Below are 24940 nucleotides of genomic sequence, written 5' to 3'. Positions count from 1 at the left end.
ATGTTTGCAGGTGGATAATGCCCACGAAGCAGGCACACAGACACTCCTGGGTGGCAGGATAGGAGATGGAACTCACTCGAATGCTGCCCTCAGGGGCACAGCTGGAAGTCAGCCTCAGTCTGGAGACCTCAGGAGAGGACAGCTGCTCTTGGCCTGGTGCCCTGAGTCTCCGTGGGGACCTGCCTGGAGTCTCATGGGACACATTAACACATTTGCCTGTGATGCTTGCCTGAGAGAACACCTCTCCATGGGGCCAGAATTAAGATTCCAAAGACTGCAAGGGCTGGAAACGCAGCTGAAAAGAATGATGAGATGTGTTGTATATAAACACCAAGTTCACCTCACAGTCAGATCAGCTGTTCAAGCAGAATAATGGGGAGACCCTGCTCCCCCACAGTTAACTGAAAAGGGCCTCCGAAGTGGTTCAGCAATACGATGGTACTTATTTATACTGCATAGTATATTTCCGTGTGTTTGTGTGTTTGTGGATGGTTTCCTAGGTGACAATCACATAGGGTACAAGGGTATACGCTGATGTATACTCATACCTCCCACTTTCACATAATCAGCCCACACCATCTCCTCTCTGGCAGCAAATGCGGGGGGCTGGGAGGGGATGGTCTGAGGAGGAAGGAATCCCTCCCTAATTTCTGCTAACTGTCCATGATGAAGAGCTAAAGAGTGGCAGTTCTGAGCCTAGAATGGACCTGAGTCTGGTATGAGGACAGGCGGAGACAGTTGAGGACACTGCCTAGCTGCTCTTCCATTCAGGGGGGAGAGCCCTCAGCATCCCCAGGAGCCTTCTGCTGCCTTCAGGTCTGGCTTGGAAAAAGAGATCCAAGCATTCCTTGGAGGAAAGTCTCACCCACCTCACCGACTAGTGTTCCATTAGAGCCGTGACTATTTCATTCATTGTCTGCTCTTGTTTGGCAGCTTCTTGGGGCGTTATGGGGGAGAGAGCATCCTTCCTATTTGGCTGATAAGGAATGTGAAGCTCCTTGCAGTGGGGCATTGGGGTGTGGCCGCCGGCCCCAGCCCGGGCACTTTCCCAGTGTGGGCAGGTGTACATCAAAAGGGAGGGGCATTTTCTTGACCCAAAGGAGGCATGGCTTGGTGCCAGGGAAGCCTCAGGGCACTTCTGGAAATAAAATGTTTCAGGGAAAACTTCTCTTATGAGCGAAGCAACCAGAAGGCCTTGCTTAGCCCAGCACATGTGTATGTGCATCTGCACACCCAGGCAATTAGAGCGTTAGCCCAAGAAGGGAGAGGCTGAAGCATGTGGTAAACTGCGGGTCAGGAATGGCCTTTGCAGGACTTCAGACATGAGAAGCAGAAATGAGGCACAGTTGAATTGGCAGAGCTACTGGAGACATACAAGGGTCCGAAAACTCAGAGACACCACGACCACCTCAGTGGGTTTAGTAGGTCACCAGGGTCTGCAGAGAGGAGCTGGATGGTCCTCTCTGGCTTTCAGTGACCCGGCTGTGTGACCACAAGGTGTTTCAGCTTATCACAGACATGGGTCACTCAGTCATCTCCCCCTAGTTGCTACATGTAGAGATTCAAAAGTTTCTAGGTTTCCTCTCTGTGGCTGGTCAACTTTACTGCTTTCAGGATAGAAGCAAAGCAGACAATTTCAGTGGTGGTGAAGCATATCTGCTCGCACCTGGCCTGGGGAACCAGAGGGGAGGGCTCCGAGGGCACTTAGCCCAGGGGAACCAAAGGGAAGAGCTCCTAGGGCATTTGGCCTGGGGGAATGGATGTTGGTACAAGGTCCCTAAACTAGCCTCATTTTTTTTAAAACTTTTGTTTTTGCTGCTCTGATTGGGTGTGTTCTGCTATCTTATCTTCCAAATAACTGATTCTATATTCTACTTCATCTAACCTACTGTTTATTCCTTCTAGTGTAGTTTTTGTTTCAGATATTATATTCTTCATTTCTGGTTCTTTTTTTATAGTTTCTATGTTTGTTTTTTTCATGCTGCTATAGTTCTCATTAAGTTCCTTGTAGTTATCCCTGTTCCTTGAGCATCCTTATAACTATTCTTTTGAATTCTATATCTGGTGAATGGTTTACATCCATTTCATTTAGCTCTTTTTTTCTAGATTTCTCCTGATCTTTCATTTGGGGCATGTTTCTTTGTCTCCCCATTTTGGCTGCCTCTTTGTGTTTGTTTCTATGTATTAGGGAGATCTGCTATGACTTCCAATCTTGGTAGGGTGGCCTTATGTAATAGGTGTCCTGTGAGACCCAGTGGTGCTGTCTCCTTGATCACCTGTGCTGGGTGCTCCAGGATTACCCTTTGTGTGACTTATGTGGGCTCCTGTTTTAATTGAGTCTTGATTGCTATCTATATGTTTGTACTTGGGGTCAACCCTCAGGCTGGCAGACTGTGAGGCTTTACCCCAACCACAGCTGACGAGCTGCTGTGCAGGTGCTGACTACATGGAGTGGAATTTGCCTCAGCAGGGTCTGGTGCCTTATAAGATCTCCCTTTGGATATGCCAGTTAGTGGCTTTGGGGTGTCTGATGGTGTCTGAAGCTGGCCACTGGATGTGTTGGTTCTGGGACCTCTGGGAGGGTCTCTGGTGCAGGTCAATATCAGATCCTCTCTGTGACTGGCGCTGGACAACCTGTTGGAGCTACAATGTGACCCACAGTTTGTGGCTGCCTCTGCTGCACCTGGGTATGTGGAAGAAGTATCAAGCTGTGCACCAAGGCTTGCTTATACCATCACTGGGCCTTGGGGGTCAGCAAACGTCCAGAGCCACCCCAAGATCCACCTCTGCCTGCTTCTGCCTGCCAACTGCCTATTAGACTCAGTCACTGAAAGAGTCTCTGGCAACACTCAAGTTGTATGAGTTAGGTTCTCAGTGAGTTACTGGGTAGGAGTGAGAGGTATCCTCCAGATCTTTATTTTTTTATCCTGCCAGTACTGGGTCTTAGGCCACTCAGAAAATATCTCAGAATATACCAATTCTAGCTGCCACCCACTGATGTTTGCACATCTGTGTGTCAGGGTGAGGCCAGCAGAGCTATTAGGCCCAAACAGACCAAGATTTGGCTGTGTGAAGGGAGGCCTCTGCACTGATTGAACAAGAAATGGAAAAACCTCCTACACAGGGGTGGGGAATGTCTGGTCCTTAGACTGTATAAAGCCTGCAAAATCATTTGGTCTGGCCCTTCCTGCCAAGGCATTAGGAGTGAGTTAATTAATGTTTTTTCCAAATATAGCAGGCTAAGTTTTCTTTTTTAGTTTTCACCTGAGGAATGAGGATATTTTTTCCACTGATTTTTAGAGAAAGGAAGGGCGGGGGAGAGACAGAGAGAGAAACATTGTGGTGAGAGAGACACATCGATTGATTGCCTCCCACACGCACTCGACCAGCGCCGAGGATGAAGCCTGCAACTCAGGTACATGCCCTTGATCTGAATCAAACCTGGGACCCTTCAGTCTGCGAGCTGGTGCTCTATCCACTGAGAAAAACTGGCTAGGGCAATTTGTACTTCTTAATCCCCTCACTTTTTTCATTCACCGCTCCCAACACTCCACCCATCTGGCAACCATCAATCTGTTCTCTGTATCTGTGAGTCTGTTCCTGTTTTGTTTGTTCATTTATTGTTCTTTAGATTTCACATATAAGTTAAATTATATGGTATTTGTCTTTCTCTGTCTGACTGACTTCATTAGCATGATACCCTGTAGGTCCATCCATGTTGTCCCAAATGACAAGATTTCATTCTTTTTTATGCCTGAGTAATATTCCATTGTGCTATGTACCACCATTATTAATGGGAACTTAGGTTTCTTCCATAGCTTGGCTATTATAAATAATGCTTCAATGAACATGGCATCCCAAGCCTATAGAACCTGAGTTCTTATCTTTGACAAGCTCCCTCAGTAGTCAGTCCACACTGAAGTCCCAGCTCCACGGGAGATGGCCTTGTGCTGCTGTCGCAGTCCCAGCACCTGGGACAGCCTGGACACGGCTGTGCTCAGGAAAGATCTGGTGTGTCTGTTAAAGAACTCGTGGGTTGCCCTCTTCTTCTATTATGAGTGCTGCTCTCTAGCGGACCTGTCTCTTGGCTCCTGGATTTCCGTGACAGGGGAGACACACTTCCCTCCCCAGATCTCAGTCACGAGCCCCACTGCTCCCTGGTGCAAATGTGTTGAGATTGGACTTCCTGTCTCTGGGCCAGGGTGGAGGAGTCGCTGTGCACATCTATTTCCAAGTTACTTTTCTTGAGAACTGCTGGGAACCTCTCACCCCAGTGTCCTTCCTTTCATGTTGTATCCCATATGTCTGGTTTCCCAATCGTATTCCTTGTTTAAAAATTCCTCCTACACACATTCAGCTTAAAGCCCTCTCAATCAGAACAGGTGTGTCTGGGTGACCGCACTCTGCACAGGGCCTGGCGGCTCTTTCCCAGACCAAGTACCCAAATCTGTGCTGGCCTCAGGTCCCCTGAGGGGTGCGGGGGGCTCATGGCTCCTATAAGTTGCTGTGGAGAGCCTTCTTTAGTTCACCTGGTCCCCAAGTTCTGGCGCAGCTGGGATGATACAGCCTATTGTAACAGGCCACTTGTAGAACTAGTTAAACAATGGAAGGAAGGAATTCCACAGTCCTCCCTACTTTGCTAGATGTTTCTGTGGTTGGAGGAAAAGAGTGGTTGTAGAGGAATATCACAGCTGAGCTAATAAAGTTGGTGAGACAAAATCTTAAAAAGAAGGGCCTGTTAACAGAAGAAACATTCAAACCTATAGAGAATTTTGTGAATTTATTTGAGCCAAACTGCCGACAACTGCCAGGAGACAAAATCTCAATCGGTGAGATAATACTCCAGAGACTGGCAGTTCTGCACCTTGTTTTATACATTACAATAAAAAAAGGAGGTGTATAGGTGTATGTGGGTTACATGAAATCCCTTGGTGATAGATTAGGGAGGTGGGAGAAAGCAAAGCAGGGGGTGGGGAGGGAGGGAACCTCTGGGATTGGATGAAAAGTGAAATGATAGACATACTTCTTTTACATAGGTGGGTACAGGGTAGTTAATAGTCAATAATGAACATGATAACAATAGCAATGAGGGAATTTAGGGTCTTCGTCCAGGTGCATTGGTTGTGGTCTGAGGGGTCCAGAAAAATGGAGTTACTTTGACATTCCAAAGGTATGTTATCTTAGATGCAAAAGACAATAGACAGACTTAATTAAGGTAAAGATTGACCTTTGTCAGGGAAGATTCTAGCTTAGAACATGACTATCTTCCATAAACTGCTTTTATTTTAAAAGCTTTCATTTCAGACCTCCTTTGTGGTTACTTTAGGTCTCTGAGTTTGCAAAGCCACCACACAGGCCTCCCCTGAGCTAGTCAGGTTAACATGCGGCCCCTTTTCATCCACAGTTGCTAACCACACAGGCAGAATACAGAGTCCCTGACAGGGAAGTCACCTTGGCTGACCATCACTGTCCCATTGCCCAGACGGGACCCTGGCGGAGGGCAGTGTGACTATGAGCTGACCTGCCCCCGGATGTGCTCCCCGGAGTGTGTGGATTGAGCACTGGCCTTGCGGAGGGACCCGCAGAGCATGAGGGAGCAGGCTCTGTGGGGGGTCCCTCCTTTCCAAGCGCCAGTGATGGTCCTCTGATAAATGGACAAGCTCATCAAGACTTTTAAACATTGGGGCTGCCACTCTGTTTCCATTTCGTATGGTCGTTGAAAATGTGTTCTATTTCCATAAAGAACAATCAAAATTGGAGTTACTGGATGTGTTGGTTAGTCATTGATTTTTGTGTTATGTGTGTGGTGAAAAAGCACAGTCTGTCTGATTGTGCTGCCTGTGGGGGTTGGAGGTACCCACTTGAGATACAAATCAGATGACCGCACCTGTGGACAGACAGCAGAGCCCGTTCACTCCCAGGTGAGCATCTTGGCTGAGAGAGGGGAGCACCCTCAGGCAGGAAGCACTTGTCCACATCACTACACTCCACCGCTCCCCAGTCAGCAGCCACTTACAGCACATTCTAGCATTCTGGTTGTGGGGGAAGGAAGAGGAAATCTCCCATGTTTGCTCATTATCTCCTGGGTCCCCCAGGCCCTGGGAAACTGAGCCGCGGTGCCTACACGGCACAGAGCAGAGCCATCTGGTTTCTCCAGTCAGAGTAGGAGGAAATGGGATATTATGGCTGCTCTGAAGAGTCTGATGTAGGAGCCACTGGTGGCAGGTCATGGTAGCTGCAGGTGTCCTGCAATGGTGGGTCTATGTGGTGTGGACATGTGCACCCAGAGAGAGGCTTTCCAACCGGGACAGCGTTGGTGGTGCCAGCTGCCAGGCCCAGCCCTGAGCACCATGTCACATGGCTCATGGAGCTTGTTGGAAAGGTGATGGCAGCTTCCCTGGACAGTGAGCTTTGTCTTCAGGAGCAAGTCCCAGAGCTGAAGTTCTCCCACTGCACCTATCAAAGTCTAGCAAGCCCGGACTCCAGGCATGGTGGTCAATGCCTGGGTAATTTTCTATCATCTATCTATCTATCTGCCTATCTATTATCTATCTATCATTTATCTATTATCTATCTTCAATCTATCATCTTATCTATCTACCTATTGTCTATCTACCTATTTATCTATCATCTATCTATCTCTATCTCCAATAAGAAGCTACTTGTTACCAACAACAATTTAGTAAAGAAGACAAAATTGAACAGTTCCTCATCAGTAGGCCTTTCCCTGGATGTCCCCTCACCTCTAAGAGCTGCTGATGAAATGTGTGGATTCATCACCTGAAAGCTGAAGTTCTTACTTTTCCTATAGTTTGTTGAAAGCACTATAGTCACCGGAAATGTATTGGCCCTCACTTTCAGCACCTATCATGGGCTTTGGATTATTACGGGGTGGGTGAGAAAGGCACAATGCCTTTGCACCCTGGTTCTCCATAGAGAAGGAGAGGGCAGTGTGGTTGAGGACTAGCTCAGGCAGTGGCCAGCAGTGCCAGCGGTGGGCAGTGCAGCGCTCCTGGCACTATGCTCAGCTCCCTATGGCATCGAGTGGGCTGGATGTGCACACACCTGACCTGTAGGTGCCTGAATTTCCTGATCTTGAAATTGGAATTTCTAATACTGACTCAACAGAGGAACAGTGGAACTCAGTGAGATAGTCCAGAGCCATTGCTTTGGGGAAGAATGGAATTCTGTTATTAATTCTGTATAATAACCTTCCAAGTGGAGACACACAGGGAGTGTTTAGACTATATTCCGATGCCCATAATAAGGGGCATTGTGCCTTCCAGCTTTTTTATTTTGTACTTGGCCCTGCATTGTGGGTGCAGACCATAGTCCGGGGTCCCCTTTGGAGAGCCCACACAGGGCTGTGGGGGACAGGAGCTGTGGTGCTCTTCAAGCTAGGACTGTTGAGGGAGCAAGCAAATAAAAGACATAAAATAGAGCAAAGCAGCTGAGCTTGTTGGAGGAAACATTTCAAGGTAAACAATCCTGGACTTAGATCACCCATTTGGGGGCCTGGAGTGAGATTTTCATACCCTCCCTCTGAAAGATGGTGTTTGTAATGAAGATGCTGATGGCCCAAGGGCCTCCAGGGCAGTGGTGTGTATAGGATCTGCCTGGCCTTGCAGAGGGGCTGCATCAGGGCTCTCGCCACTGCAATTCAGTGGAGTTTTGTCTTCTTAAAATGCTTTAACTTATCAAAATGTTAGCAGTGGCCTCCGTACCCTGGTAGTGACCCTGAATGAGAGCCTCCATGGCTCCGGGCTGAGGGAATCTCCCAATCCAGGCCTGAGGCCAGACTCCAGTGCCCTTTCTGGCCTGGCCCCATCAGGCTCCAGCCCACATTCCCCCTCAGCTGAGGACATGGGCGTGGTTCCTGCACAGGGTGAAGTCCACAGGCAGGTGCACAGCTGGGGTCCTTGCATTTACCTGCCTGCAAGGGCCTCCTGCCCTTAGGGATTTTCTTGCCACATTTGCTCTTCCTGCTCCTGCCCAAACTCAGTGCATCATCCCAGACTGCTCCCGTCTGAACCCCATGCATCATTCCAGACTCTGCAGGCAAGTATGTGCCAGGCCTGCTCCACCAGGGCTCCCATCCCACACCCTTTCTGTCTGGGGAGGAAAAAACAGACCAGTGGCTCAAGTTCCCTCCTATTTACCTTTGTGCTTCCCAGGGCAGGTCCCAGGGGCTAGCTGGCATTGACTCTGTTTTTTCAGCTACCTCTTAAAAGAGGAGGGAGAAAGAATAGAATTCCACAGATGTTTGTCTAGCATGATTTATTTAACTGTCTGTTCAGATGGGCCCAGCTCATTCTCATAGTGCGTGTCCTTCCTGGCTACTCCGAGCCCATGGGAAACAGCCATCTCTGCTTCAGTCCTGCAGTTGCGGCAAGTTCCCCCTCTAGCATGAACAGAGGTAGAGCCCAGTGCAGCCTCGGGGAAAGCAGCTCTGTTGTACACCTTGGATGAAAAGCTTGCTCCAGGTGGAAGAGCCAGGGGCACACTCTGGCTCCTAGACAATGAACTGACCCTTCATCTAACCGAGGCCCTGCTGGAGCCCAACAGGAGAGGGCACCTCTCTCCCAGAGCCCCTCCAGCCTCAGGCACTGCCTGCCTATGGGGCCTGAAGCCCTGGGGCCCAAGTACCCAGGCTGTCAGGGACTGGAACCCATCCTGCCTTCCTTGATAAGCTCCACGGGGATCAAACTCCCTGTAAAGGCCCCACGGGTGGAAGAACAAGGAAGGAGTTGTGCCCTGAGCCCTTGCAGGTTTGCTGGAAAGAATGCAGTTTTAACCCCTCATGAACCAGGTCAGGTCAGCTTGGAGTCAGGCTGGCTAGAAAGTGCCTTCTGGTCACATGCCTTGAATTCTCCTACCAGGGTGACCAGATTTGCAAGGCAGGCCAAGAACCTGTTGCCATGGTGACTGGCAGATAATGGCTAGGCTTTCCTTGCTGCTCTCTCTCTGGTCCCTCAGAAATGGGCAGCCCAGGAACAGGGGGCTCCATTGGGGCAGATGTGGTAGATCCTTTTCAATAAACTCCTCAGATGGCACGCCAGCCTTCGCTGTGTGTTTGGCTGCACCTCTCATACCTGATGCCCTGTTATAAAGATCTGGTCAGTCTGAGCACAGTGTCCATTTCTAACTGTGAGTGCAGGCTGGGTGAGCTCGGAAAGCTGGGTGTGGCGTGTGATCCTTATTTAACGAAGCCCCTCTCCCTCTCTCACTTAGCTCAACGACTCAGCCAAGCAGCTTATTGCAATGGACAAGTTCTGCCCAGCTGCTGTGTCTGACTGCCATGCCTCGTTGCCCTCTGACCCTGGCGCGGTGGCCAGTGTGGCCCCAGGTCTCACTTTAAGCAGCACAGGGGCAGTCAGTGCCTTTCAGCAGCATGTGGACGGCAAGAAGAATGCCAGGAAACGCCACTCCTTCACCGCGGTCAGCCTGACACACAGGTCCTCACAAGCTGCCGGCCACCGGCATTCCGTGGAAATCAGTGCTCCAGTGCTGATCAGCTCCAGCGACCCCCGGGCCACGGCCAGGATCCGGGACCTGGCGCATGTGTCGTGCAGTGCTCCCACCCAGGTAACATCCTCGGGGCATGGACAGGGAGGCACTGGGCACCCTTCCTGGGGCTGGGGGCTCCATCCTCAAATCGGAGCTCAGCATCCGTCCCCTGAACTAGCATGGAGGAGGTCAAGGCAGCACCCTTCTCCCTTCCTATTCTCAGGACCTCTGACCATGGTAGGTGTGTCTCCCTGTCACTACCAGGGCAGATATGTGATTGGCATAGCCTTTGAATAACATTATCCTGTCTCAGTTTGCACTCAGTCGATCTGATGGTGTTATGGATGATGTCCTGGTTTAGTGTTGGATGTTTTTAGCATCTCTTTAACACTTGCCAACTCCTTTCCCTTTCAACAAAGAGTGGAACGGCCAGACCTCAGAACCGGATTGAGCACATTGTTTAGTACTTATATCATTACTAGAGGCCCAGTGCACAAATTTGTGCAAGAGTAGGCCTTCCTTCCCCTGGCTGTGGGCACCGGCTGCCCTCTGGCACACAGGACCCGGGCTTTCTCTAGCCCCGGCTTCGTCCGAATGATGTCCAGAATGACGTCCAGTCTAATTAGCATGTTACCCTTTCATTATTATAAATTCTTACAGATGCCTTCTATTTCTAGGCATGGCATTGGCTCAACTTCCACGAGTAAGATAAAGGAGCAGGGGGAGAATAAGAGAAGGGGAGGCCTTATTTTCAATTAACTACCCAGGGCTGCCAGGATGTCTGGTCCACAGGTCACCACCCTCAGTGTTTCCTAGGAGTTCTAAAAACGAGCAAGCACGCCCATGGGTGCTGGCGGTCCAATGGCTCTGTAGTCTAGCTCTGCAGTCTGGCTCTACTTAGACAACCCCCAGAGCAGGAGGAAACAGATTTTTAAAAATCTGTTCCCACTTTGTTCCACTAGAATTAAGTGCTGTATTAGCTCATTTTAGAGGTGGCTGGGACCTTGAGACCCATTTCCTGTCCTTTTGACTTCAGGTGAAAGTTATGGTCAGGCTCCGGATTTTAATGAAGGTCATTACAAAGGGCAAGAGGTCAAGCAAAGCAGTTTTCACCCGTCCCAGTTTATTTCAGTTGTTGGGAGAAGTAAGGGGTGAGCTGAGCGGCCGGGAGTTAGGATGAACTTCCCCGTGCTATTTCCCACAGCCCAGGCGTGCTGTCCATGGGCGGGCTGCCCCAGAGACTAGCCCCTGGTTCTGCCACTGCTCCCATGCTGCTTTTCTGGTTTGGGGTTGCTTTGTTGGTCTTGTGCATCACACTGGGATGCCCATCCCCTGGCCGACCTAGGGAAGTACCCAGGGCTGCTAGAGCATGCCGAACACCAGGTCCTGCTTTGGCCACCGCCTCATGGACCCTCCTCCCCACCAGGCTGGATTTGCCCTGAAAGAGGGACCTAGTCCCGGAGTTCTGCACTTGGGAGTTAGAAGTGGGCTCTGTGGTCACCAATCTGGAAAATCCAGACTCTGCAGGCCTGCCTTTCTCAGAAAAAGGCCTCCAAGTGCCAGGCTGGCATGATGAAGACAGGCTCCAGGCCAGCATAGCAGGAACCCCCCGGGCTCCTCTGTGCCCAGGGGCATGGGTGTTTTTGGCCCCTGTGAGATGACAGGGCGCACCTCGAACTCAGACCAGCCCTGTCTGCTCCTGTGCAGCACACCCAAGGCTTCCTGGCAACAAGGGGCAGAGGTTTTGTGAGACCTGGATCGTGGGTTCCAGCAAGTTTTCTTCTGGAGTGCAGGGGTGGCTGTTGCGGGGTGGGCCACGCCTGTGTGCGCTCCCAGCCAGACTGGTGTGCGAGGCCTGGGGAAGTGGCTCAGCTGAGTCCCCCTAAAAACCCTATGTGCCTGCGACCATAGATCAGAAAGGTTGCCCAACACAAGATGGTCCTGCTGCCATTTAACTGACTTCATTCTGAAGCCCTGTGGAGGAACATGAACCAGATAAAAAGCAAATGTACCCATCCTCACAGCCACAAACACACAGCAGCAGTGTGGCTGAGCCCTGCCTCTGAGCCACATGGACAAGGGAGCCCTTAGGTGGCTGAGATACAGATCCTCAATATCACTGATTCTTCTAGCTCTCTTTTGTGTTCCTTTAAAATAGAAAGGGGGTGCTGGGGTTGTGGTTTCTATAGAAATGGCCCTAAAATGCAGTAGCTGTGACAGAATGCTCAGGGTCCTAGCAGCAGGCAGCGTGCCTCTGGGACACCTCAGGCCTATGTGTGCTCCCTCCCTGTCTGGGCTTCTCCAGGCACAGCTCACCCTAGGGAAAACTAGAAGCTTTCATTCTTTTCATTCACCCAGAGGAAATGGAAGCGGATGGTGTGAGTGATAGCTCGCTGTGATAGCTCCTGTGGGCTTGTTCATCCCGCCCTGCCCCTGGCTCCAGGCTGGAGTGGTGGCGAGAGGCCACCTAACCTTCCTTTGCTATAAAATGTTCAGGGCTGGCTTCTGGCCAGAGGAGTGGAAAGTGCCCGCCAGCCCCTGCAGAGAGCAGTGGGCACTCTGTGAAGCCTGGCCTGGGACCTGGCACAGGGCAGTGGCGGGCAGAGGCCCCTGCTCACTAGCTGTGTCACCTAGGAGAGTTGCCTGGTCGCTTCTGGAGTCTCGGTGTGCTCATGTGCTAAGTGGAGCTGGCGCAGAGCCTCCTTGGCTGGTTTGTTGTCAGACACAGGTGGCCTCTCCTCAGGGTGAGGTCAGTGCTATAGGTGGTGGTTCTTTCTGCTTCTCGGAGGGTCAGGGAATGAATCATGAGCCCCCAGGTGTCAGCTGTGACACCCAGGGCACCTCGTCTATCCAGTCATGGCTGTCTGCTCCCGGAGCCTCTCTCTGCTGTGGTGCCAGCTGAAGGTCTGGAAGGCTGGTGGTGGGTAAGGGTGGGTGGTGCCCAGCCTGCTCGCAGCCACAGCTCCTGTCACAGTCCTTTTCTAATCTATAGATATTTTACTACCTAATAGATTCACCTGGAGCAGTACCTCAAGTTCAATATGTCAGAGAATAGCGACAGTCCTATTTCCTCAAACCTGCTTCCCCTTCTTTATTCCATCTTCTCACAAATTCCTGAACCTAAGATCCTGCAAGTTCCAAACCCTATTCTCCCAGGCACCTCTGCCATCTAATCAAGGCCTGGGCTCTAACGCCAAAGCTCTTCTCCCATTATAATTGTCAGGATGAAGGAGGTCATGTGCTGTGACAAGCGATCCCAGACCCTAGTGGTTGGACAGGTGCACATCTGACTATTCAAAACTGCTCCCACATCCAGTTTTAAAAATCCAATTATTTGTTTATAACTGCCATTGGATCAAATTAGGAAATGATTACTTACATTTTAGAATAGTTCTCCCATAAACCAAATAAGAAACCAACCAGGTGACTAAAGTCATCACCAAACTGCCTGAGGAACCTTAATGGGTACATGTAGGTCTGGAACACCCTATATCTGTCAGTGTGAGCCAGGTTATGCTGTGATAACAAGCAGCCATAAACCCTCAGAGGCTTACTTCTCACTTAGACTGCAGTCTATCATGGGCAGCTGAGGGCCTGCCTGCTCCACAGTGCCCTCTCCCTGGACATCAGCACACCTTCAGGCCAAGTCTGTCCTACTCCCTCTTTGGTAAATAAAGTTTTCTTGGAACACAGCTGCACCTGCTCACTTATACATTGTCTGTAGCTGTTTTTCAGGCCACAGCAGAGGTGCTGCTTAGTTGTGACAGATCATATTGCCCACAGAGCCTAAAATATTATATTTATTGTCTGGCCCTGTACAGAGGATGCATGCTGACCTCAGGTGGCAGTGAGGGGTGAGAAATGTGGCAGCCAGTGTAATGGCTCCTAAAGACTTCTGCATGCAGGTGACCCATGTCACTCCAGCTCACCTTTCAGTCGCCACAGCAAGTCCTCCAGCAGGTGCCCCTGATGAGAACCCAGATGTTGGTGAACAGCCCCCTGTAGCACCATTCCCTGCAAAGCCTCTGTGTCTGTGTAAGCTATCACTGCTTCACACAGAGGCCGGGAAACTGTCTGCAGACAGTGACTGCAGAAGAGCCGACACTTGCAGAGCGAGGCTCACATTTCTGTGCCAATTGCCCTTGGCCTGCCCTGGCGGCGAGTGCGGGCTCTGTGGGATCGAGCACCCACATGTGGGAAAGGCTCCCCAGCCGGCCAGGCCAGGAACAGGCTCTGTCACCAGCCCTGTGAATTCCTCAGCTTCAGAGCCCAATGGCTTACAAATCAAGACCAGGAAAGTGCCCTGTGAAATCAGTAGGAGGGGAAGTGTTTGAGATTCAACAGGGAAAATATCAAGAGAAAGTTTCTCCATGTCTTCACTGTGTCTGAGAAGTCAGTGAGGAGAGCTGTGCATGCGAGCTCCCAGGATGTGGTTAGGATGCTCCCCCTGCTGCTGGGGAGCCTTTCCAGTGTGGGGGGGCGCAGGTGTCTGCCTCAGTGCAGCAGTCTGCGGGCCCAGCCTGGTGGGCCCCAGGACACACCGATCCTGTCCACAGGAGGTCGTGCTGGGGACTGCCGAGGGACAGGCACAGGCTGCTCTCACCTGCCCTGCAGCCCGCAGACTGTTGCTTGGTCCAGAACCGGCGCTTAGTCTTAGCACTTTGAGAAAGTTGCAAATTTAATTCCATGTCTTATAAGGAGAAAGAAACAAACAAGTGAATGTGGGATGAATAAAAACATCTCATCCTGAAGACCTTGTGCAGGAGACTTTTCTTCAAGCAGATCTGGGAATTGCTGTGCCCCTGTGACTTATGGGCCATGCCTGAGTGAGGGCAGGGAACGCTGTGGCTGCCTGTGGCCTGGCTTTGCCATGGTCACTGCCAGACTTTTTGTTCATGGTGTTCAGTGTCAACTGTGTTTCTTTTGCTGCTATGACAAGGCAGGAGCCACATCCACAGGTGTCTGCCATCCCTGGCAGACAAGAGAAGGGTGCATCAGGAAGGTCCCTGGCACCCCCTTGGCACCTGGGGAGCGCGGGGAGTTCTGGTGTGCATATGCTGGTCCAGGAATGCAGGTGAGCTGCTGGTCCTCCCACCCCGAACCCTGACTATCCTCTGAAGTCTGGTGAGCCCTTTGTCAAGGGAGCAGCCTGTGGCGGACACAAAGAGAGGCTTGTCATGGACCCCGCCTTAGGACTCACCTGGACCACCAGCAGAGGGCATCGCTCCATGCCATAGAGCAGGGGTCCTCAAACTAAGGCCCTCGGGCCACATGCGGCCCCCCGAAAACATTTATCCGGCCCGCCAGGTGTTTTTGCCACCACTGCCTGTCCTGCTTAGCAGCCGACTCGTCCCAGGCCTGCAGTGCGCATGTGTGGAATGTCTGGGGGACAGTGAACTGGCCCCCTGTTTAAAAAGTTTGAGGACCTCTGCCATAGAGCATAGAAAGTGGGAAGCACTAAATAGGTCAGCACAAGGAGAAGCCATGGCAGTTCAGAGCCAGGGGGAAACGAAGAAGAGAGGCAAGAGTGGGCCCCAAGGATCTGCGGGACCAGCTCCCTGGTCCCCCACATCTCCTTAAAGGCTCGGTTCCTCAGGCACCATATTTCTGGATGGAGGGTGATGAGGAAGTTCAGAGCCTCGCCTGGGTCTCCTTTGGTCTCATCCCTCCCTCTCCTTTCAGGCCAGGCCCAGCCCCTTCCCAGAGCACACCTTGCCTCCTCTCTCCCAGCTGAGCCCTGTGCAGCCCCTTCCCCACCCCCAGGCAGCATCTGCAAGGGTTCCAGGTCAAGGATTTCTGGCAGCCTTCTCAAACTCATCTTCTCTCCCTCCTCTCTCATGAGCTCCCACACCCAGGCTGGTGTGTACACAGTGTTTGTTTTGTGTGTGTGTGTGTGTGTTTAACATTTTTTAAATGTCAAAAAAACTTTTTTTTCAATTACAGTTGACATACAATATTATATTAGTTTTAGGTATACAGCAGAATGGTTAGACACATATAACTTACGAAATGATTTCCCCTAGAAGTCTAGTACCCATTTCATGCCATACATAGTTATTACAGCATTATTTGACTATATCCCCTATGCTGTATTTACATCACTGTAACTATTTTGTAGCTACCAATTTGTACTTCTTAATACTTTTCTCTTTTTCACCCCTCTCATCTGGCAACCATCTATTTGTTCTTTGTATCTATGAATCTGTTTCTGTTTCATTTGTTCATTTATTTTGTTCTTTAGATGCCACATAAAATTGAAATCATATGGTATTTTTTTCTTTTTCTGTCTGACTTACTTCATTTAGCGAAATACCCTCTAGGTCCACTCATATTGTTGCAGATAGAAAGATGTCATTCTTTTTTATGGCCAAATAATATTCCATTGTATATATGTACCACTTCATTATCCATTCGTCTATTGATGGGTACTTGGGTTGCTTCTGTATCTTGGCTATTATAAATATGCTGCAATCAACATAGAAATGCATACGTCTTTTCAAATTAGTGTTTTAGATTTCTTCAGGTAAATACCCAGAAATGGATTGCTGAGTTATATGGTAGTTCTATTTTTGATTTTTTGAGGAATATCCATACTGTTCTCCATAGTGGCTACACCAATTTGCATCCCCACAAACAATGAACAAGGGTTCCTTTTTCTCCACATCCTTGTCAACACCTGTTGGTCTTGGGTTTATTGATGATAGCCATTCTGACAGGTGTGCAGTGGTATCTCATTGTGGTTTAATTTGCAATTCTGATGATTAGTGACATTGAGCATCTTTTCATATGTCTATTGGCCAGCTGTATGTATGTCCTCTGGAGAAATGTCTGTTCAAGTCCCCTGCCCATTTTTTAATTTGATTATTTGTCCTTTTAGTGTTAAGTTGTATGAGTTCTTGATATATCTCGGATATTAACCCGTTATTGGTTGTCATTTATTAGGTTGTCTTTTCATTTTGATGATGGTTTCTTTTTCTGTGCAAACTGTTTTAGCTTGATAGAGTCCCATTTGTTTGTTTTCTGTTGTTATTGTTGTTTTGTGTGTTTGTTTCCCTTACCCAAGGAGATATATCAGAAAAAAATATTATTAAGAGCAATGTCAGAGAGTTTATTGCCTATGTCTTCTTCTAGGAGTTTCATGGTTTCAGGCCTTACATTTAAGTCTTTAATCCATTTTGAGTTTATTCTTGTGTGTGGTGTAAGAAAGTGGTCTAGCTTCATTTTTTGCATGTATCTGTCCAATTTTCTCAGCACAGTTCTGATAATGTCTGCCATCACCTGCTGGCCCGACAGCCTGTGAGCTTAGCCAAGACAAAGGTATACTTGCCCCTTTTGTACCCTCAGTGCCTGGCAGGGAGCCTCTGCACAGGGGCCCTCGGATGCAGGAGTGGAGGGATGAGCATTCTGAGTTGAACAAAACAGGGTTTTGAAGCCCATCCTCCCTGCAGCCTCTCACTATAGAGAAAGCACCTTCCGTCTGAAGCATAGCACACAGGTTGTTGGTCTACAAATACTGTACATTCTGTGCAAAGCCAGATGAAGACGTCTGTAGTCTTATGGACTCATACAGTGAAAGGGGGTTCACAATAGCTGCTGGCACCTTCTGTGGCCAAGGATGACCAAGCAACCGGACTTTCCAAGGGAAAGGCTAGAGAGGAAGCAATGATGGAGGTCCACCTGTGACTCCTTCTCATGAAATGAGGCTCAAGGGCTACATCTGTTGGTTAGAGCTGAAACTTTCGAGGTTCCCAAGGTAAGAAGTTGATCCTGTAGCCCCTTTACAGGCCTGTCCTGCCCTCGCTGGTGCTGTGAAATTTCATTCCTTAAACTGGAGCTGTTTTGTGGATGCTGTTCCTCCATGCTGCCCTTCTTGGGCCACTTTCCTTAATAATGTCCTGGGTGCCTCGTTAAGCTTTTGGCATAGCGAGATTTTTTGGTCCCGACCCTTGGCCCAGTGAGGTGAGGGCAGGCACTGAAGGTTGCAGACCAGAGCAGAGCTGGCAAGCATTTGTCCTTGGACGGCCAGAGATGGAATGTTTCAAGCCTCTGGGCCATGTAGTATGTCACAATTGTTCAGTTCCACCTTTGTGGGCAAAAGCAGACAGGCAACAGCAAGTGTGTGGGGTGTCTGGGTGCCAATAAAGCTTTATTTACAAAAGCAGGAGGCAGCGAGGGGCCAGATTTGATCTTTGGGTGAGTCCGTCCAATCCTGAGCTGAGCACAGCCCTGAGGGAGGGGCCTGTTCACACAGCCCAGGAGGTAACAGCCCAAAGGCTCCAGAGTCACACTGTGAGCTAATGTGGAGAGCTTGCCGGGGCGAAGTGGGCAGTGGGCAGCATGCAAGGTGAATGTAGGCCTCCTCGCTGCCTCCATCTTAGGTGGCCAGCCAGCTTTCCCAAGGGCTGAGAAAGAACTGTTATGTTGGCAGGAAGAAAGGCCCTCCCTGTCCCAGGACAGGCCATCTGGTCAGGCTTCTTGGGCTCTGACCTCCAGGCCTCCAGGCCTGCCCATCTTCACCCTCATGATGCCACCAGGCCTCTGCCCGCCGTGGTGCTGTCCTTTTGGAGCCAAGCAAAAGACTCGGGCCATAAAGTGTTTTCTTTTGAGTTTTTCTTTAGAAGCACGTTCATGAGACTCACTTGCATTCTGTATGGAGTGGTCGTGTGATGAAGAAAGTAGGCTTATTTAACTGCTCTTTGGGGTGATGAGTTTTCTGAACTCATATTAAAAATTGAACTGAGGGTAAGTCCATTTCTTCTGGGGGTTTCTTCTCAGGGTCCCAGTGTGTGCCACTGTGTCAGGAAAGCAAGGTGAAGCCTCTTTCAGCCCACCAGTCCAGACCCCTTTTTCCTCGTATTGACCCTACGAGGAAAATAAAATCACCTGGTTCCCAACTACTGATCAGGGGCCCCATTGGAGCTGCAGCACCCTGGTCAGTTGCTCAGTGGTTAGAGCATCAGCTTCCCCCACTGAATGGTCAAGGGTTTGATTCCGGTCCAGGGTACATACCTGGGCAGGGTGCATGCAGGAGGCAACCAATCCATCCATGTCTCTCTCTCTCTCCCCCCCTCTCTCTCCTTTTCCTCTCCCTCTCTTCCATTCTCTCTAAAAATCAGTGGGGGAAATACATCCTCAGGTGAGGATTACCAACAACAAAAAATATAGCAGCAGGGTCTTCAGCCTCTGGTAACAACCTGACAGTTTAGAATCAGGGGTCCGAGGCCACAGCACTGCAGCCAGGAACTGATGCTCATTTAAATCACCAAGGCTGGGGTGTTCCAAAGGGCAGGTCACTGTAAGAAGTGATGGCAGGCTTCTCACTGACTGCCAGACCAGGGCTGTGTGAGCCCTGCAGTCACCCTGACCTGCCTTCTGTTGGTGGGACAAGGAGGCCTGGAAGGCGAGCAGCTGCCCGGGCCCGGGGATCACTGGCCTGCCTGAGCTCTGCCTCCCACCTGTGCGTGTGCTTGCAGGGCAGTGGGCGCGGGACACCGGGGGCAGCATTACTGGACTCCCAGACCTGCTTTCCCTCTGTTTGCGGGTACCACGGGAGTTTCATTTGACGAGGGCATCACCTCTGACCAGTGACCTGAGCAGCTGACCCCTTTTGCATACTTGGCTTGTGTTAAATGCTTATGGGATGCTTTTTTTAAACATTAGGCCCAGCGGAATTGCTGGAGTCATCCATTCTATGGGGTCAGTAGATCTGAGGACCAAGGCCCCAGCATCCCCGGGTTATTGGCTGGCTCCCCCACATCGGGGGAGTGCTTACCTGCCTGGGCTGAACCCCAGCGTGGTTCCATTATGGGGTCATCTGAAAAAGAAGACCATGTGACCCTGCCTATCACAGGCAAAAACCTTCTGTGCTGAACCAGAGGCATAATTTCGTCTGCCCAGGCTGGGCTGGGCTTTGAGCCTAGTGATCTCAGAGACAGGGAGAATGTCTGTTTTGAGTCTGTGTTCCCAATTATTTTTATCTAAAAGCAGCTGGAGCCTGTTCTCCGTCCTTATTTTTATCCCCGCCTGATTTGCCTCCCTCCAAAGCTTCATCAACCCCTTAAGGCCCATTAAAAATCAAGGCAGTATTAGCGATGTGGTTCTTAGGAATGAACAAGCTCCAGTGTGGGGGCCTAGGGCTCGGGAAGCCCACCAGCGTGGCCAGAGCTGGAAGGAAAGGGCCACAGGAAGACCTGGTGTTGCATTCAATCAGTCTGAAGCCAGACTTCTCTTGTCCCGTGTGTCCTCGGAGTGATGCACTGGGGGGAAGAGCCTCCAGGCAGCCTGGTGCTGACTAGGAAGCCTGTGCGTGCATCATGCTTCCAATTCCCAGTCACCTAAAGGAGAGCTGCGTTCGTTCTGGGACACCTGCCAGGAGTTAGCAGGGCCCTGCTGCCTCTCAGGAGGCCCCAGCGTCCCATTGGTTTCCTTCTGCTCAGCTGTCCCTGAGGGTACCCTGCACTCGCCACCACAGCAACATTGCTCCTCACCTCCTATCAGCAATAACAGAAATGAAGGTCTGACTCTCAGGCAGGTTCCTGTCTACTGCAGGAAGTCATACTCTGTTTCCCTCTGGGCTTTGTACTGCACATGCAGGGGCAAGACAGGAACACATGCTCAGCCAGGTCTGTTTTAGATATTCTCCATCTTGACCTTCAGGAAAAAAGTGTTTTCACAAGTGTGGCCTCTCTGCTCCTCCATTCCAGCTTTAGGTAAGAGTCTGCTGTGAAATCCCACACATTTGCTTGGTAGTATTTGCCAAATCAAGTTTCAAAACACGAGAGCCAGGTTTCCAGCAACGTTGCCAGGATGCACTGCCCTGAGGCTGTCTCTAGGGGCAGCTCTCTTACCATGCGCCTGGGCAGCCCTCCCTCCCTAGTCCTTCCTGACCCTCCAAACACTCTGCCATGTGGTGTGTTCTGTGTGCGGTCACCCAGCGAAGTTGGCAGATGCTGGCAAAGATGGGTTCTTGAGCCTTAACACTGCACCGTCCACAGTCAGCCAGCCTCTCCCTCCACCTGACATACAGGTGTCAGTCTCCTCTGACTGTCCTGGCCAAAGGCGTTATTGCCTCTTACTGAGTTACCACTTGAGTGGCCCGAGCATTGGGAGTGGAGACCCCACACAGGCTGCCTTTTGGTCACAGCAAGACTCAGAGCAGTCCCTGGTGCTCTGCGTGTGCGGGGCTGGACAGGCTGTTTCAGTAGAGTTTATTTGGACAGAGTCATGGGGTCGAGGTTCCTCTGAGCCAGTCATTGTGTGTATCTGCTGTGCTTGGTGCCCAGGTATTGGCTTCCTCCTGTGCGCTGCCAGTAGTCACCTGGGCCAGTCCTCAGGGGCACTCCATGATCTCCTGTCTGCCCCTGGCATCCCCATAAAGATGGCACATGTGGGAACCAGGAAAACAAGGATCACCATCACCCAGAGCTTGGTCTTAAACAGGTCTCAAATAACTTAACCTTATTATTCTTTTTATGACTTGGACAATGTATCAGAAAACCATTTTGCTTTTTAGTATTAAAATGATGAAAAATTTGAACACATAGACTTAAAAATAATTATCCCAAATCCCAACTCCCTTAAATACCAATGGTTATCATCTATAATAATAAAAGCATAATATGCTAATTAGACTGGACGAAGCTGGGGCTGTGAGGAAAGCCTGGGTCCCGGGTGCCTGCCAGTGGCCAGAGGGAAGCCCAGGTCCTGGTGCCAGAGGGAAGCCGGTGCTGGCAGCCGGGGGAAGGAAGGCCTACTCTTGCACAATGAATTTCGTGCATCAAGCCTCTAGTTTGATATATAAATCTCCAGACCATTTTCCCCTGGAAATACATGCATCTTTTACAGAAATGAGGTAAGCCTACACACGCATTTCTCTAGCCACCTTTTCCATTTGAGGCACTTCACACAGCCCTCCATACCTCTTGGTGTGAATTCCCCTTACCTCATGGCTATTTGCTGTGCATGGTGTCATCTGCCATCAAACCTTCTGGCATGGGACACTTGGGTTGCTCCAAATTTTCTATATTATAAATAGAAATTGTTTGCAGATTTTAGGGTTCATTGTTAGCAAGAATTGCCAGCCCCAGTGAGTGTCTGCACCCCCACATTGAAGGGCTTCTCTGGCCTTCATCTCTCCTGACCTTCCACAACATTCAGCATGGTTGTCAACAGCTTCCTGGGAAACTGTTTCTCCCCTGAACCCAGAAACACCAGTGCTTCTTGCTTGTTTTCTGTCCTCTTTGCCAGCTCTCCTGCCACGTTGGTGGTCCACAGGCTATCCTCTCCTCACCCCACTTTCCTTCAGACCATTTCATCCACCTCCTACCCTGGCTTCAGTAATAATAGCAGCATTTATTGAGGGCTTAAATTAAATTATCTCACTTAATATTCCAACTAACATAGAAGACAGGAGCCTTTATGACCCTATTTTCTCATCTCTCAGGCATATCTACCTGTCCTTTATTAATTTTTAAAATTTTAGGGAACCATTGGCTCACATATTTTGCCTGATTTTTCAATTGCTTTAGTTGGGAGGGTAAGTTCCGTCCCTGCTGCCACATAGTTGAGGGCAGCAGTCCTGACTCCTACTTAAACCTGAGAGGTGGAGGCTCTGTGTCCAAGGTCACACAGACACGAGCTCACATACTTGAGCGCTAAGAACTTAACTGGCGGGCTGCATTGCTATGTAGACAAGCTACATGCCAGTGATCCCCAAACCTCCACCTGCAGGCCTGTCCCCTCTGCTCAGCTGGCATTGCTTCATCCTCACGTCACCATCTCCAAGCATGTCAGTCTCCACACGTCCAACTCTGATGGCTCCCAGATCTCACACTCCCTATCTCTGCACATGACACCCCCATCTGGCCAGCTGCCAAGGCCAGAAACTCCGCTCATCATCCTCTCTTGTGCCCTTCAGCTCATGACTCCACTAGTCCTGTTGGGAGAGGAGGGAATATGGACTCCCAAATATCTGACCCCAGAACGTGAATGTGTTACTCTACTAGGCAAAAGGGGCAAGGAACCTGAGATGGAAGATTATGCTGGATTACCCAGTGGCCCCAATGTAATCACAAGGTCTTTATAAGAGGAAGACAAGAGGTTTGGAGTCAGAGAGAAGATGACGTGATGGAAGCAGAGGTCAGAGAGAGAGATTTGAAGGTGATACGTTGCTGGCTTTCAAGATGGAGGCAGAGGCCACCAGCTGAGGAGGGATTGGGGGGAGTGGGTGGCTATAGAGGCTGAAAGAGACCAGGCATGGATTTTGCCTGAGAACCTTCAGAGGGCACAGTCCTGCCAACCTTTGTGTTGGGACTTCTGACTTCCAGAACTGTCAGACAGTGTATCTGTGTTGTTTTCAGTCACTAAGTATGTCATGACCTGTTACAGCAGCCATGAGAAACTCATGCAGAGATGTGGCGAGTAGGCACGTGGCCTCCAGCGCCTGACTGCCCGAGTTCCAGCCCAGCCATGGCCCTATATTGGCATGAATGTGAGCCATTCACCTAACTTCTCTGTGCCTCAGATACTCATTTTATAAAATGCTGATAAAAAACAAACACCCACTTTATAGGCTTATTTGAATATTAAATGCATTATTCCAGCAGAAATGCTGGTGAGCTCTGGATGGGGGAGTGGTCTTTATTATTTTTGCTGTAATTATTCTTACCCACCACCTCCTATACATGCCAGACCTCCTCCATCCCCATGCCCTTGACCCAGACCTGGCCTTCCTCATGCTTCCTGAGGGGTCCCCCTGTGAGGCATGGGTCTGACTCCATCTCAGTCTTTCTCCTGCCAGCCTTCCAGGGCATCTCTGCCCTCAAAGTGAAGGCCAGAACCCTCCCAGAAGGCCTCACACAGACAGGCTCTGGGCACTTTCCCTCACCTTTTCCTTTCTTTCAGTTTCTTCAAACTTGCTGAGCTTGCCTTTGCCAGCCCTTGCTGGACAGACTACTCTGCACCTCCTTCACCATCCGACCCTCATCACCTCACCTAATGGGCCCACTCCCTGCTCACAGAAGCCCTCCCTGGTCACACCCTCAGGTGAGGTCCCAGTTGTATATTCCTGTGCCCCTGCACTACTGGGACTCCCATGTCTATAATGACATGTCCAGTGCTTGTCATCCCCCGTGCAAGCTCACAATGGGCATAGAGCCAGTCCTGACAATCGGTGGTCAGCAGATGTCAGTGAGGACCTAGATCATGTCTCGTGTAGGCAGAACAACCCTACAACTCAATTGACTGTCACACTACTTTCTTGCTTGTATGCAGAGCCGAGGGGGAAGAGAACATTTCTCATCAGCTCACTGACCAGGTCTGACTTTGCTCAGCTGACGAGTGGCACACGGGGTGCTCCTAGGCCTCGGCTATCACCCCCAGCATGGAGCCACCTTCCCGTGTCTGAGTGAGTGAGTGAGTGAGTGAGTGAGTGAAGGGCCCTGACATCCTGCCCACACCTTTCTCCAGGGACCATCCAAGAAGGGACAGCTGTGGGGAAACCAGCACTTGGGGTGCTTGTCCTTACCCCAGGGGAGGAAGGGCCTGGAACCAGTGCCCACCCCAGCCTGCAGCCTGTGGAGGAGGTCCCTGGCCAGCTGTGGAGAACTCCTCCAGCATCTTGAAGGAAAAAATTCCCAAGCTTTGATGGTGAATGCCTTCAGGTCTGTCTCCCCTCCTAGGCTCGGCAGGTGTGATGAGCAGACAGAAGTCCCCCATATCTGTCAGCAGAGGAATGTCCCCCACCTTTAGCCCATTCCCACACAGCACCCCAGGAAGCAGCATCTTGCATCAGCCACAGGGATGCTTGGGGAGGGGCTGCCTCTGGGAAGCAGTCTCTCGCAGATGCTGGAGCTTGGAGTGGGAAATCCTTTGAAACTTCACGGTGTCTTGGAGAAATGAGGGAAGTTACGCTTCTGTGTTGCATGCTCTCATTCTGCCAGGCACTTCGTTGTTTAAATAAGAAAGAATAGAATTTCTAACTTCTTAGAGGTTGTAGATGTGCTGTGGTTTCCGGCACCTTTCATGATCCCTGGTGGAGGAGGGAAGTCGACCACCCAGGAGGGATTGGAAGGTTGCCTTAGCACATGTAGCTCATCAGCTAAGCAAGGGCAGTGAATAGAGTTTTACTAGTTCCCTGGGGCTGCTGTAACAGTACCACAAACTGGGTGGCTTAACGCAACAGTTCTGGAAGCCAGAAGTCCAAAATCAGGGTGTTGGTGGGCAGGATTGGTTGCTTCTGGAGGCTGAGGGAGAATCCATCCCAGACCTCTCTCCCAGCGTCTGGTGGCTGCCAGCAATCCTTGGTGCTCCTGAGCTTAGAGATGCACCTCTCCAGTCTCTGCCTTGTTCTTTAAGTGGCCTTCCTTCCTCTCAGGTCTCTCTGTCCTCCTTTTCTCTCTCTCATGAGGACACTTGTCATTGGATTTAGGGCCCA

General features: G+C 50.4%; 1 protein-coding gene across 1 annotated transcript in view; it reads left to right on the top strand.

Moving 5' to 3' along the window:
• SH3RF3 (SH3 domain containing ring finger 3) overlaps positions 1–24940 on the top strand; it is a 281575-nt gene that overhangs the window by 212616 nt on the left and 44019 nt on the right. Inside the window, exon 4 of the mRNA XM_036351738.1 lies at positions 9232–9585. Within this exon, the coding sequence (XP_036207631.1) occupies positions 9232–9585 (354 nt within the window). The remainder of the gene's footprint in view (positions 1–9231; positions 9586–24940) is intronic.

The sequence above is a fragment of the Myotis myotis genome, unplaced genomic scaffold (assembly GCF_014108235.1).
Source record: "Myotis myotis isolate mMyoMyo1 unplaced genomic scaffold, mMyoMyo1.p scaffold_m19_p_2, whole genome shotgun sequence".
Classification (NCBI taxonomy): Eukaryota; Metazoa; Chordata; class Mammalia; order Chiroptera; family Vespertilionidae; genus Myotis; species Myotis myotis.
This window is presented reverse-complemented; position numbering and strand designations above follow the sequence as displayed.